The sequence below is a fragment of the Erigeron canadensis genome, chromosome 2 (assembly GCF_010389155.1).
Source record: "Erigeron canadensis isolate Cc75 chromosome 2, C_canadensis_v1, whole genome shotgun sequence".
NCBI lineage: Eukaryota > Viridiplantae > Streptophyta > Magnoliopsida > Asterales > Asteraceae > Erigeron > Erigeron canadensis.
Window position 1 is genome coordinate 45,782,367 of NC_057762.1, and position 13,111 is coordinate 45,795,477.

Consider the following 13,111-nt stretch of genomic DNA (forward strand, 5'->3'; position numbering starts at 1 on the left):
GTATTTGTTAATGAATTGGTATGTATTTTTCAAATTATAAACTGTACACTTTTTGTTTTCCTTTTTGTTGAGCTTAACTTTAAATTGTTTAGTATAAAATTGTTGTTTGTGTTTGTAGTAAGTTTAGATATAAAAAAACTGCAAATTATTTATTTTATTAAAGTTGAAAAAGGGGTAAATTGAAATTAATATTTATATGGAGTTAATTTTTATATATTTATTCTTTAACTTTCGTATTGATTAATGAAATCGTTGTGCAATACATGTATTATGTATACGTTGGGAATTAGTAATGAATCTTGACGATCATGAACTGATTCAACGTAGGGGATAAAAGTATTATGAACGTTTCCTTGAAATTTGTTTTGGTTTACCAAGAATCAATTTTATGGTTTGTCTGTGTGTTTTTAATTCTTTTGATATGTGATAACTAAATTGTAGTATGATTTTACGTCAGAACCTATCATTATTCATTACTTGACATATCTTGAGTTATTTTATCATGGTTTTATAGCTAAGGATGGTTTTATCATGATTCTGATATGTATGATAGGTCTTACCCGAAAGATTAGTTTATTACGCATTATTTATTTAACTTTTTGCATTATTTTAATCGGTTTATGTTTTATTTTTAGTTTTTTTAATTTTATTCGGTATCTATTTAATACTAGCACGGTACCCGCACAATACGGCAATGGTTATGGCGGCAACGGTGCGGTGGTGGGGGCGACTGTTGGTGGTGGAGGCGACGTTGAGTGGTATAGATAATTGATGTAAAAGGTTAACGGAGATATTTTTGATAAATGACTAATATTGTAATTTAATCATTGATGGTATTTTAGATAATTCATGCATAACTTTTAAAGAGATGGTTATTTTAATTATTAAATAGTAGGTATATAGGAAAATTAGAATTAAGAAATAAGAGTATTTTGGGTATAAAAAAGTGTTGAATTTCCCAAAATAAGAGAAATCAATATGCTTTATAAGGGGTTATAGATACTTGAATTCTATTTTTTTTTAACTTTGATTGATATAGTTTGAGACTACCCGTTCATCGGACGGACCTGAACACTAGTAATAATATATACTAATCAAGTTTTAAATCTGAAACTGTAATTAACCATGTTGGTTTAGCATGCCAAAAATAAATTCAGGTTTTAGTGAGACATTGTTTGGGTTCTACCCGGAGCTGATGTAACCCATAGGATAGCTCAATCCGACAATGAATGGGTTCCCATTTGACATTTTCCACATATGTAAACCTCACTGGCTCACTTCATTGTCAACCCTCTCATTTTATTTTATTTTTTTATTATTATTTTTATCAAACTTATTGTTTGTTTCCATTACAACTACAAATATATCTATTTATAAATATCATTTTCATGATATTGTAGATTTTCCATATAAAGAAACATATCTTTTAGGTCAAAATGATAAAATAATACATCCAATTAATTAATTTCTTGCTTAATTTCCCTTCTTGTTTTACAAGTTCTTATGCCATGTATTATCAGATATAATATAATATTAGCTTTTTGGGTTAAAGATTGGCCTCATCGACTACTTACTATCAACTCACTTACGAGTAATTCCATTCAATTGCTCGAGACAATTTATTCAACACAAAATTGCCAACGGACACTTTTATTTTGGCACGCGAATTCCATTAGCAAGATACATAGAGGCAAGAATATGAGTGATTTACAGAATAGTAATGATTAATCTTCCTAATTGATCAACCTAATTATTCTTCTAATCATAAGAATATGATCAAGGGATATGGAAAAATCAAGAAGGGTGCTAAAGGAAGATAATAAACAGATTACACATGTCAAATATCTATCTATATAAAAAAGGGATAAGTATCTTGAAATGTAACAAACTTTGAACGAATGTTTATAGTAGGAAATAACTAAAGTTGTGTGTATTGTATGTAAACAACTCGAAAATAATATTTATTGTATGTAAGAAAATGTATTCAACCAATTATAATCAGACAAGTGGCACCTCTATATGGTTGCCATGTATGTTTTCTTACATACAATAAACATTTTTTAAAGTTGTTTACATACAATATACACAACTTTAGTTATTTCCTACTATAAACATTTGTCAAAAGTTTGTTACATTCCAAGATACTTATCCCTATAAAAAAATGATTTTGTGATGCTAGTGGCATAGATCTAGCTTATTCTTTTATACTGCATAACATGTAGTCATCTACACATTATATCATGGACCGTGAGCAATTTTATTACATGTGAAAAATTTCTAATAATTTAGATATACAACTACATATATAAAAAGACAAAAGGATATATAATTGTCCACTGCTACTTCCGAATCAGGATATCAAAAACATATCATAAATCTCAAATAAATGTAATGATCGAGGTGCATTGCTGGGTTGGGTTTTTTTAACCCGTGTGTTTGCTAGGTTGTACACAATCCTTCACGATTGAGATGTGTACTGTTCAATTATCCATATGGGCATGGCCCTCTTCACACGTGAAACTCATGCTTTTCTTGACACATGGCTTCATAGTACTGGTTCAATATCCACCCCCCAATTTCTATGTGGCATTCTTCCATTTTTTAAATTTTGCCGTTAGTACGTTACCGTTTTCTGTGGTGACCGAATTGAACATCCTTTGCACCATCCCAATACATCCCTAAAATTATTGATGACAAAATTAAGAAGAAACTCTTTTTTCTTTTTGACCAGGAAATATACAATCACAATTAGAAAAGCTATTTTAAATAGCCCAAGTTGATTCTTTTTCATAATTTTACAGTTTCAGAATGTTGAAATAAAAATAGTTACGTTTTAATTATGTCATATAGATACTTTAATTGCTTTGTAAATAGAAACATCTTTAAATTAGCTGTTAAATTGCTTAGGGATATGACATGTTTTACCCGTAGATCGGTGTTCAAAACTTGTCTCGTGAAGATATGACGTGTTTTACCTCTGGATTCAAAACTTGAGTCGGACTTGTGGATTTTTCCATTAAAATTAATGGTGTATAAGTTTAATGCATTTTCCAAAAAAACAAAAACATGCTTTTTTATTTAACAGAAGCTAAAGTAGATACTCGTACTATAAAGCGTAAAGAAAATAATTTGACAGTTTTATAAATATCATATATGTATCACATATTATAAAATAGTTATCACTTTTTAAGTTTAACATTGACACTACTATCAACCTCAATTAACCACTATTATCTCCTGAGAAATTAACCATCTATCATCCCGCATTGCGGGTAGAAAAAAGGATACTCTAATATGTTTATAACTTATAAGCAAAAGATCGAATTGTTTCAATGAATACAAAATTCTGTTTCAGTCATCTTAAAGTACATAACAAACAATATACTTAATTAATTTATGATATATACCCGTATATAATTGTATTAAAAAAAAAATACTAGTAATGAATAATGTTCATTTCAATGTTTGGGCCTAAGTTGCTTGAGAAAAAGACATACACGTGAATACTACTATTCTGTATAATTCGGTTTCGGAGCTTCCTATATCCATCACACTAAAAGATAAAAGAGATTTTAATTTGATATATACATGAGAATATATAGTTTTTAAATTAACAATACGTTTACTAAAATGGTTAAACAAGGTATTATATAGTATTATTAGTAAACAGGGTATTAGTTGACCTCTTATATGTATGAACATATATAGAGTTCCCACTACAAAACAGGCTCAATGCATGTATGGGTGAATGTCAAATGTTATTATCCACCACTAGGAACCCAATTGGTTCACAAGTTTAATGTTTTTGGACTAGCTACTAGTCTTATATAACATTTGATCCATAGTAAATTTATTAATATTGTCATTGCTTCAATAAGTATTTGGTTCTTTATGATAAGGGGACCATATATATATATGGGCAAGTGGGCAAGTCCCCAACTTCCATGGATTGTCTATGGGGGAATATATGAGGCACCTTGTCGGCATACTATCATGATGAAGTTTTTAGAAATAATGCAAAGGTCGATATCATCCAGAACAATCGAAGGTATTTACGATGTCAACGACGTTTGAACAATAAGACAAAACTTGTAATAGTTCCATGAATCTATATATACTTATGAACTTGCATGCCATCGATCTTTATCATGTACTCAAATAAACCAAAACCGATAGCCCCATATCGGGACCATGGGACCTCTAGTTCTCTTGTCAAGCGGGTTTAGAAGCCGACGAAATAAAATTATAATATACGGGACAAAAAGACGCCACACATAATTCATGTTCATGAAATTAAAATGAAACGGCAATAAGGTGAAAGCATGAATAAGAGGTGGTAAAATAAAATGAGTAAATGGAACAAGTATATATAGCAACAAAAGCGAAAGAAAAATATTTGGTTGTCAATATGTCTTTTTAATTTTTTGTTTCCAAAACATTTTTGGGATTATTTATGTTAACTTTTTAATATTTCGTTTATATTAGTAGATCTTCATATCAAAAATCCATCACTGAATTTTATGTTAAATGTACGTAAAATTATCTAATACACCTTAACTATAGACCTTAGAGCTTTATTTAACAAAAATCTTATTATCTATAATCCCTTATAAAAAGGATTGAGATTAAGAAATTAAGCAAAAATTTTTTTCCCAAAATACCCCTACTTAAAACATAGAACCCTTATATATTCCCCTTTCCCCAATTTTCTGTCTAATCATTATACACTCTATCGACTTTCTATCACTCTCCGTTGCCGCCCTCCTTCTCCACAGCCTCCCTCGATCTCCACCACTGCCTGCCTTTCTCACCTTCTAGCCGCCGCAACGCGCGGGCACTATGCTCGTACTTATATAGATAGATAAATTCACTATTAACTATTTTTCATTTCAGTTTTTGGTGACTTGTGACAAATTACTTTGATATATGATCGAATATAGATATTTAACATAATCTTGTCATCTTAGATATGAGTTCAATCTCTACCTTTGAGCTTTGGCATTCTCGTGAAAGAGGTGCCATCTTCCAAAAAGAATAGAAACGATGTGTGTAATTCACATGACTCATGAGTGTAACAGAGATGCACAGAACATGTTTTGATAACACACATATCACATATGACATATCTAAAAGATTGAGAAAAAATGAATGATACTAATGAGAAAATGAAAAATATAAATGGGCTCTGTTATGACAATGAAAAGCCCATATGAAATCAAGGCCTATTGATCCAACATTTCGTTCCAACCTCATTTTTCTTTAGTCCAAACGAAAGATTAGATCAACAGCCCGAGTTATAATGACAATATTGTTTATAAAATAAATGTTTATAAACCATTGTAATTTGTAAGTTTGTAACACAAGTAAGATAAGGAGAAAGAGTATAAGCACTTCAACATCCTTGTCAGCAAGTATAAACCACGTCAGCATCTCCGTTAACCAAATCGACAACTTTACAGAACATATATCGTTAACGGAATGTGTTAAAAGGGACGAAGAATAGAAGTGTGATGTTTTAAAAAGTCAAAAAGAATTAAATTGTCACGTAAGGAGAAATAAAATAGTATCTTGTGTACGATTTTAACCAAGTATTTTGTGCAACTCAATTTCGAATTCACAACACAGAAGTCAAATTCGCAACTCAATTTTCGAATTCATGTTAAGAAATGACAAATTTGCCACTTGAAAATCAAATTTGCCATTCGAAATCCTATGTTATGAGGCTTTTTTGGTCACTCAAGTTATTTTGTTTATATACAAGTAAATTATTTGTGTAAGTTAAGTGAAACTTAAACCAATTGGGTTGGATCAGTGGTTGGAGCTCATGCCTCTGGAAACAGAGGTCATGGGTTCGATCCTCATGCCCAGCAAAGCTGGAGGTCCTTTTCTACTTATGATAGAACCTGGAAGCAGCCTCTCTACCTTTGGTAGGGGTAAGGCTGTCTACATATCAACCTCCCCCATACACCGTCGAAGATGGTATTGGGACCCAAAACCTGTGAAAAACGGCATTGGGAGTTACTTACTTTTTTTTTTTTAAGTGAAACTTAGTTCAAGGACTAGTTATGTAAGTTACATATATAGTAAACATGGATGTTACACACAGATTTTTCGCAAAAAGATTGGCTCTCTATGCTCCTACTTTCCCGAATTATGCTGTAAGAATGTACGATTAGTAATTAATTAAATATATCGAATTCAGCAGAAGATGTCGTCGATTGAAAAACCATTTTTAGAGAGCTAGCTAAAGACTCAGTCGCACTACATACGTATATACATACCTAGCTAGCTATATATATATATATACCTCGATCAAAACGTGTAAAGTGATTGTGATGTGATCTCTCTTTCCATAGTTTTCTCCTTTTCTAACTCTCCGCGGATCATACCTTTTGCTATGTACATGTTTTTATCAATATGATGTCCCATGTTCTTTGCTATAATATATATCACTGATCATGTGGTGGATTAGATCTATAAGATCTATATATTTCTTTTTTTTAACGTAAATTAATATATATAGAATAGTGACGAATGGATATGGGAAATGTGAAAGATGATGGAAAGAAATTAATGGATCCTTTGTTTCCTAGGCTACATATAAGTGATGCGGAAAAAGGAGGTCCAAGGACGCCTCCGAGGAACAAAATGGCTATTTCGCAACAGTTAAATGTGTCACCGTCTTCACAAACCACTCAAAGGAGTATGTCGCGGATCTCACCTCATTCCATCACCAATCGAAGTAGTTTGGGTCCTCAATCGTCGTCTTATCATGTGAGTTTTTTAAACGTTCTTTTACGATATATATTAACTTGTTTAGTAGGATGTTTGGTATCTCACTCATTTAATTACGCCTAAAGATCACACAAGTCACAACAATATATAGTTGGTCCTGAATATATTTAGGATCAAAGTTAAACAAAAAATACCTAAAATGTCAAAATTTCGAGTCATGTATAATTACTTATTATTCTTTTTTGGGTGTTTGTCATTAGTTTTTATCATACTCGATCATGTGTTTATGTTTAACTATTGGACACATATAGGATGCAAGCTACAAGAGAAGTGTGTTCTCTTCTTTTGGGGGTCGCTCGACAAGAATGGCAACAAGACTTGATACCTATCAATCAAGTGGTCTCAATTTGAATTTCTCACTTACAACCACCGTCAAACAAACTATAGAAACTACTAATTGTCAGGCTTTATGCGATACCGGACATCTGAAACGTGGTGATTATCGGCTGTATAAACCTTTAATGAGGAGTCATGAAGAAATTACGGACGATTACTTGATTCCATGTTTGTGTTTTGGTAATGATCAAAACTATACAAATAGAAGGAAGTTCCCAACTTTAAGCACAAACCGCCCTGACCATACAAAACATAATCCTATTGTTGGCCCGAAACTAGTAGAGCTGACAGATAAGGATATAACCAAAGAAAACAAACTAAACACTACATTAACAATAACTGACATCACTGATGAAGAGCCACTCCCATGTGCTAATTCTGAAACAGTTCGGGTATCAGAAATGACGAATGGGGAACTAATGTCTCCCTCAGACACACGAAAAAATAGTATTTCTGTAGAGGAACCACAAACGTTACATAATATGATCAACATTGGGTTGCCTCTTAAGAGAAAGAGTAGTAGTCAAGAAAACGTGACATGTAAAAATGGTAAAATCGACTCAACAAGCACTGATCATGAAGTTGTTACTCCTAACAATATAGACGAAGAACACGCAGGGAAAGTCGGAGATGTTATAGAGACAAACTTCGTATCAAGTAATAATATCATAACCCCCGAAGAAGTTTCACGAATGATCGGCCCTGAACAGTATTGCATCATAAGAAGAGCTATTATTCAGTAAGTAAACTTGAATTTGTGATCAGTTTTTTCTTTGTATATACAATACGTATTTATTAACTGTTTTCATTTCATGATATATATTTTAGACAACAAAAAGCTTTCCAGTCACAAGTCTTCGAGTTGCATAAGTTAATCAAGGTACATTCAGTTTCTTTTTTTTTTCTTCATCTTAAGAATGTATAGATTACAACGTACACTTTAATTGATTCATGGTCTGATAGTCTGATGTTTGGACAGGTACAAAAAGTCCTTGCAGGATCACCTGGGCTATTGCGCGAAGATAGTTCGTACAAACTAAAGAGGACGCCTTTTGAGGACATTTTTCCCCAAGTTGATCAACATAAAAAAGAAAGTTTATTTACTATCCCCATAGATGGTACAATTAAAAAAACCAACCATACTAACTTTGACACCGATAAAAGATATTACCCGAGTTTAATAGACCTTCATCCGCCGCCACCAGCACCATCTGTCATCAATGGTTCCAAACCATCTCCATGGTGTTACCTTCCCCCACCTCCACCGGGAAACCAATGGTTGGTGCCGGTGAGGTCACCTTCTGAAGGACTAGTTTACAAGCCTTACACAGGACCTTCACCTCCACCTGTTGCTTTCATGACACCCGTCTATGGTATGAGCTTAACACTACCCTCAGTTAATAGTGAGTTCCTCACCACTACCACCTGCAGCCCGTATAATAATAATATTCCACCATCTAATTATTACCAACAAGGAATCAACCTATTACCAAGCAGTACTCCACTCTTTACATCATACGGATTTCCAACGATATCATCATCAAAGAATTATTCTTGTTCTCCAATGATAATAGAAAACGACGTTAACTATAGCAAAACCACTACTACTTGTAACAATCTATTAACTGGTCAAGACAATAAAGAAAGTGATTTGCAGGGGAGTAGTGGAAGCAATTACTCTTGTGAAAGAGTAAAAGATGAGCTTCCTTTGTTTCCTACTACACCAATGCTTCACGAAACGAATCACTGTATAGCGCAAAAGGGACAAGTTGATGAGAGGATAAAAGTGATCAAAGTCGTACCACATAACCCAAAATTGGCATCTGAATCTGCTGCTCGTATATTTCAGTTCATACAAGAGGAAAGGAAACATAATGAATAGGAGGGATCAATCATATCGATCGATATGTATATTATTTTTTCTGTTGTCGTCAGATCGATAAGATTTTATTTTTTTTTTGTAATAATTTTCCATGAGTGATACTTATATGATATTGATACAGAGTTTCGTCTTTATTTTTTCATGCATGTTGATAGTATAGCACGGAGTAGTAAATAAACTAAAATTAATTAGAAAGTAAATGAAAAAAAAGAAAAAGTAAATACCTAGGAATCCTTTAGTCCCATAGAGGAATTTTTCCTCTTAAGCTAGCGACCATACAACGCTGCCTGACGGTGAGACCTCAGAAACCTTGGCTGATTGAATATGCTTTTACAGGGATTCGAACCTGGGTGGTGTTCCCACCAAATTGCTTTTTAGGGGGCAGGTGGCCACTGGGCTATAACCCAGATGGTTAAGTAAATGTTATAATAGATGTAAATAATTACATTACAAACTTAAATAAAAATGACCTAATTTTAAATTTCCCAACGAACACAAACCATTATACATACAAAATTATACCAACAAATATATAGTTTTTATATTAATGCAATGTGTAAACAATATCAACTACTAAAACTTGAAATATATAATTCTCTATAATCTTGAGATTTCATGATATAACTTCCAAGATTGCATTTTTTTCCCCATACACGTACGATGCTTCTTTTTTTTTTTTTTTAAATTAACAGGATTTTCATTGTTAATTTTATTATATAGTTTCATTTATTTATTTAATATTTACTGTATTTAACTTTAAAGTAATAAGTTATTCTTGTATTTAATATTTAATTTGATTAAAGATATATAAATATTGTCAAAAAAATTATAAAGATGCAATGTAGGTAAAATCCTATGTAACAACTTTTTAGTATAGGTTTAGTTTTAAAGATATCTTTAAAAAGCTTGGATTACTACTTTTTTAATAATTATATAGATCGACGGTCAATGTAACTAGACGCTACCAAGTACCAATATCATCAATCTTTAAACCTAAATTAGCGCAAGTGTTAACACTGATTAATTCATGAATTAAGATTTGACGTGGCAAAGATAATGGGCCGCTTTGTTACAAGCCCATTTGGCAACGTATATGATCCAATAATACATTTTCGTGTTTCCTGAAGTTTTGTAATACACACGGTATATATAAAAGAAAAAAAAAAAACGTTGGACAAAAATCTCGAAAACCTAGACGACTGCCGGTTCCGGGAGCCTTCGATTCACCGGATTTTACACAGGTTTTTGCGCCTTACTTTGAAGAATTATAATCTAATTATTTCTTTTTTATTTACTGCATCAAAATTAATCAATAACTATAGTTTGCCCTAATATCTTCAATTATAATTATTCCAATATTATATACTGTACATGTTTTTGCCTAGGAAAGTTGTTTTATAGACTATGCTACCACCAGTTGATTTAAGGTTAATTCTATTGCAAAAAAGTTATTAGTGTGAAAAATATGTATAGCTGTTTAGTTTAGTTATAAAAAACTTTTTTCTTTTTTTATTTTATTTTTGCGTGATTATAGAACATACTGGTTAACTTGTTACGATTTAATATTTTATCTGTAATATAATGTGCCCTTTGTTCGATCATGTCCTCCTGTAATTCTTTGCTTTTGTAAAATATTGATTGATAATGAGCTTACGATAATGCTTTATTGATGGGTCAATTTGTTTAGTAACTACGCTTGTTTTGGCGTGACTGGGTAATAAAGCATGGTTTGGGGCTTCTATGTGATGTTATGACATGGGTTTTATATCTGTGAACATTCAGGTTGTTGTGAATCGATAGGCTACGTTGTGGAATGTATTTCAAGTTAATAGAAAAATGTTTATGAATGCCAGGCGGCTGATTATTGATAGGAAACCGAAGAGAAAATTTTCTGCAAGTAAGGTCTGGATTGTGAAAAAGGGTATCCCAAGTAATAGGAGACGAATGAGAGAACTTTCCTCTGTTATCAAGAGTAGAAAGAAGCAAAAGATGGAAAAGGTTGAGAAAGTGGACGAGGTTGTTGAACCAATTGATCGAATTTCAGATTTGCCTGAACCCATAATACACAGCATCCTTTCTTTTCTACGCTGCCCAAGGGATGTTGCTCGAGTCAGTGTGTGGTCTAAGAAGTGGAGATCTATTTGGACTTCTTTCTTCATTCTAGACTTTGACCAAAAAAATTTTGGAGATTCTGGAGGATATCATGATAAGAAATTTATAAATGCTGTGGCAACCAGACTCGAGGCAATGGATTGCATACAAAAGTTCAAGATTTCTTTGTGCCAACCGAATTTAAAGTTGCGTACGCACATGAATCGTTGGATAGGTGCTGCTATAAAGAAACACGTCCAAGAGCTAGAGATTCATGTGGAAGCAAAGTCAAGAAACCATTACATGTTACCTGATGCTGGCCTTTCTTCCAGGAAGCTAACTTCACTGCGATTGTATGGTTGCAAGTTTAATAATCGTATGGAGATCGATCTATGTAACTTAAAAGAGTTATCAATAAAATGTTCTCAAGTAAATGCAGATGTGATTCATAGTTTCATTCAAAGCTGCCCTTTGATCGAGGATCTGAGACTAGTGCACTGTAAGAAGATAGGCCATCTGAACATTTCAACTCTTCATAAGCTTCGCTGTCTTCAGTTATATGAGTGCCATGGGCTCGTGTCGGTCAACATTGAGTCGCTCAGTCTTGTAAGCTTTATATACTGTGGGAAAGATCCATGGGAGTGCAAAGTAAAGGTGACAGGTTGTGATAATTTGAAAGATTTGACATTAAAAGATCCAGATTTAGACGAGGAGTTGTTTCAAGAATTGTTTGTGAAGTACCCTAACCTTGAAAAGTTAGTTCTGAGAGAATGTAACAGGCTCAAGCGTTTAACTATATTGAATTCAAAACTTAAAGAACTGTCGGTGATCCGATGCAGAAACCTTGTGGAGGCCAACATTGATGCACCAAATCTATCCGTGCTAGAGTATTCTGGTGGGAGGATGCCTTTGTCTCTCACTCATATTGCAGGTTTACATGAGGCAAAATTGCATATATGTTACAGAAAAAATGGGGCAGTCATTTTGCATGAGCTGCTGGACTTGTTAAGGAGGTTCGAGAACAATGGAGATTGGAAGCTGGTTGTTACCTCTAACAAGGTATTAAATCATTAATCTAAATTTTTTTCTGATATGATGTTTTGTGAATTCCTCCTTTAATTATTCCTTTTGCAATCCTTTTTTTTGTATTGAAGAATATAACTATCCATGAAGAATTACAAGAAATCCAGCATCTGTCATCCAATGAACTCAGGATAGAACTTATCAAGTCCCCAATGAAGGTGAAGGGTTATGTTGATAACTTACTACGAATGTCTAAACCAAAGACTCTATCGTTGGTGTCATCTTCCAGTAGCGAGCTTTTAAAGGTAATTGTAGCTACCCTTGACATGATATGCTTTATTCATCTTTGATTGAATTTCTGTTGTTAAAAGATGATAATATCTTGTTGATTGCTTAATTATATTGTTTTGTTTTTGTTTTTTAGTTTCTTAAGGATAAGATAATGTCGAGAGAAAACAATCCAAAATGCTGTACCTATTACTCAAGGAAGTGCTGGCTTCATTCCATCAAAGATGTAACGATGGCGGTGTTTGGAAGAGCTGAAATAGGAACATCTCAAAGTCTGGAACAGACTATATTCAAATTTGATTGGCAATCTTAAATTCTACAAATCTGGCATAGGTCTTGTCGCTTCTGCTGGGACCTGGGACAAATTGACTTATAGAATCATATCTTTAGAGATAGATCTAGTCATCAATATATAGAGAGAGATTAATGATGAAGTTTGATTTCTTGATTCATAGACTGGACTCCATGCAGTCACTGGAATTTATTTTGGATGATGTTAACAGAATTTATATCGATCTCTTATTTAGCATTGTTATTAATTACCATTAGTGCTTTAGTAGTATTTGCTACTCCCTTTTGTTCTAAATTTTCTTTTAGTTTTTCTCAAAACAGCTGTCTAGTTTCGATCAAGTTTGTCATCTTATTCCTATACAAAGTACATGTAGCAATGTTGATGTTACAAATGAGCCAGCTAGA

The 13,111-nt window shown here is 32.9% G+C and overlaps 2 protein-coding genes across 2 annotated transcripts; both read left to right on the forward strand.

Annotated features, from left to right (window-relative positions):
* The first annotated feature begins 6,540 nt into the window (after window positions 1-6,540).
* Window positions 6,541-9,013, forward strand: LOC122588366 (protein EARLY FLOWERING 3-like). The gene is made up of 4 exons (XM_043760472.1): window positions 6,541-6,774; window positions 7,047-7,870; window positions 7,960-8,011; window positions 8,111-9,013. Exons 1-4 carry the CDS (start codon window positions 6,541-6,543, stop codon window positions 9,011-9,013), a joined length of 2,013 nt encoding a protein of 670 aa, XP_043616407.1.
* Window positions 9,014-10,156: 1,143 nt separating this feature from the next.
* On the forward strand, window positions 10,157-12,977 carry LOC122586573 (F-box/LRR-repeat protein At3g03360-like). Its single transcript, XM_043758555.1, has 4 exons — window positions 10,157-10,254; window positions 10,867-12,163; window positions 12,259-12,432; window positions 12,552-12,977. Exons 2-4 carry the CDS (start codon window positions 10,958-10,960, stop codon window positions 12,726-12,728), a joined length of 1,557 nt encoding a protein of 518 aa, XP_043614490.1. The 5' UTR covers window positions 10,157-10,254; window positions 10,867-10,957; the 3' UTR covers window positions 12,729-12,977.
* Window positions 12,978-13,111: the final 134 nt, after the last annotated feature.

Bases quoted from the DNA above. Each gene is read 5' to 3' on its own strand.
- LOC122588366 (XM_043760472.1), top strand. From the start codon at position 6,541: ATGGGAAATGTGAAAGATGATGGAAAGAAATTAATGGATCCTTTGTTT. The intron at 6,775-7,046 runs GTGAGTTTTTTA...GGACACATATAG, and splicing joins CTCAATCGTCGTCTTATCAT to GATGCAAGCTACAAGAGAAG. The intron at 7,871-7,959 runs GTAAGTAAACTT...TATATATTTTAG, and splicing joins ATAAGAAGAGCTATTATTCA to ACAACAAAAAGCTTTCCAGT.
- LOC122586573 (XM_043758555.1), top strand. From the start codon at position 10,958: ATGAGAGAACTTTCCTCTGTTATCAAGAGTAGAAAGAAGCAAAAGATG. The intron at 12,164-12,258 runs GTATTAAATCAT...TTTGTATTGAAG, and splicing joins TGGTTGTTACCTCTAACAAG to AATATAACTATCCATGAAGA. The intron at 12,433-12,551 runs GTAATTGTAGCT...TTTGTTTTTTAG, and splicing joins CCAGTAGCGAGCTTTTAAAG to TTTCTTAAGGATAAGATAAT.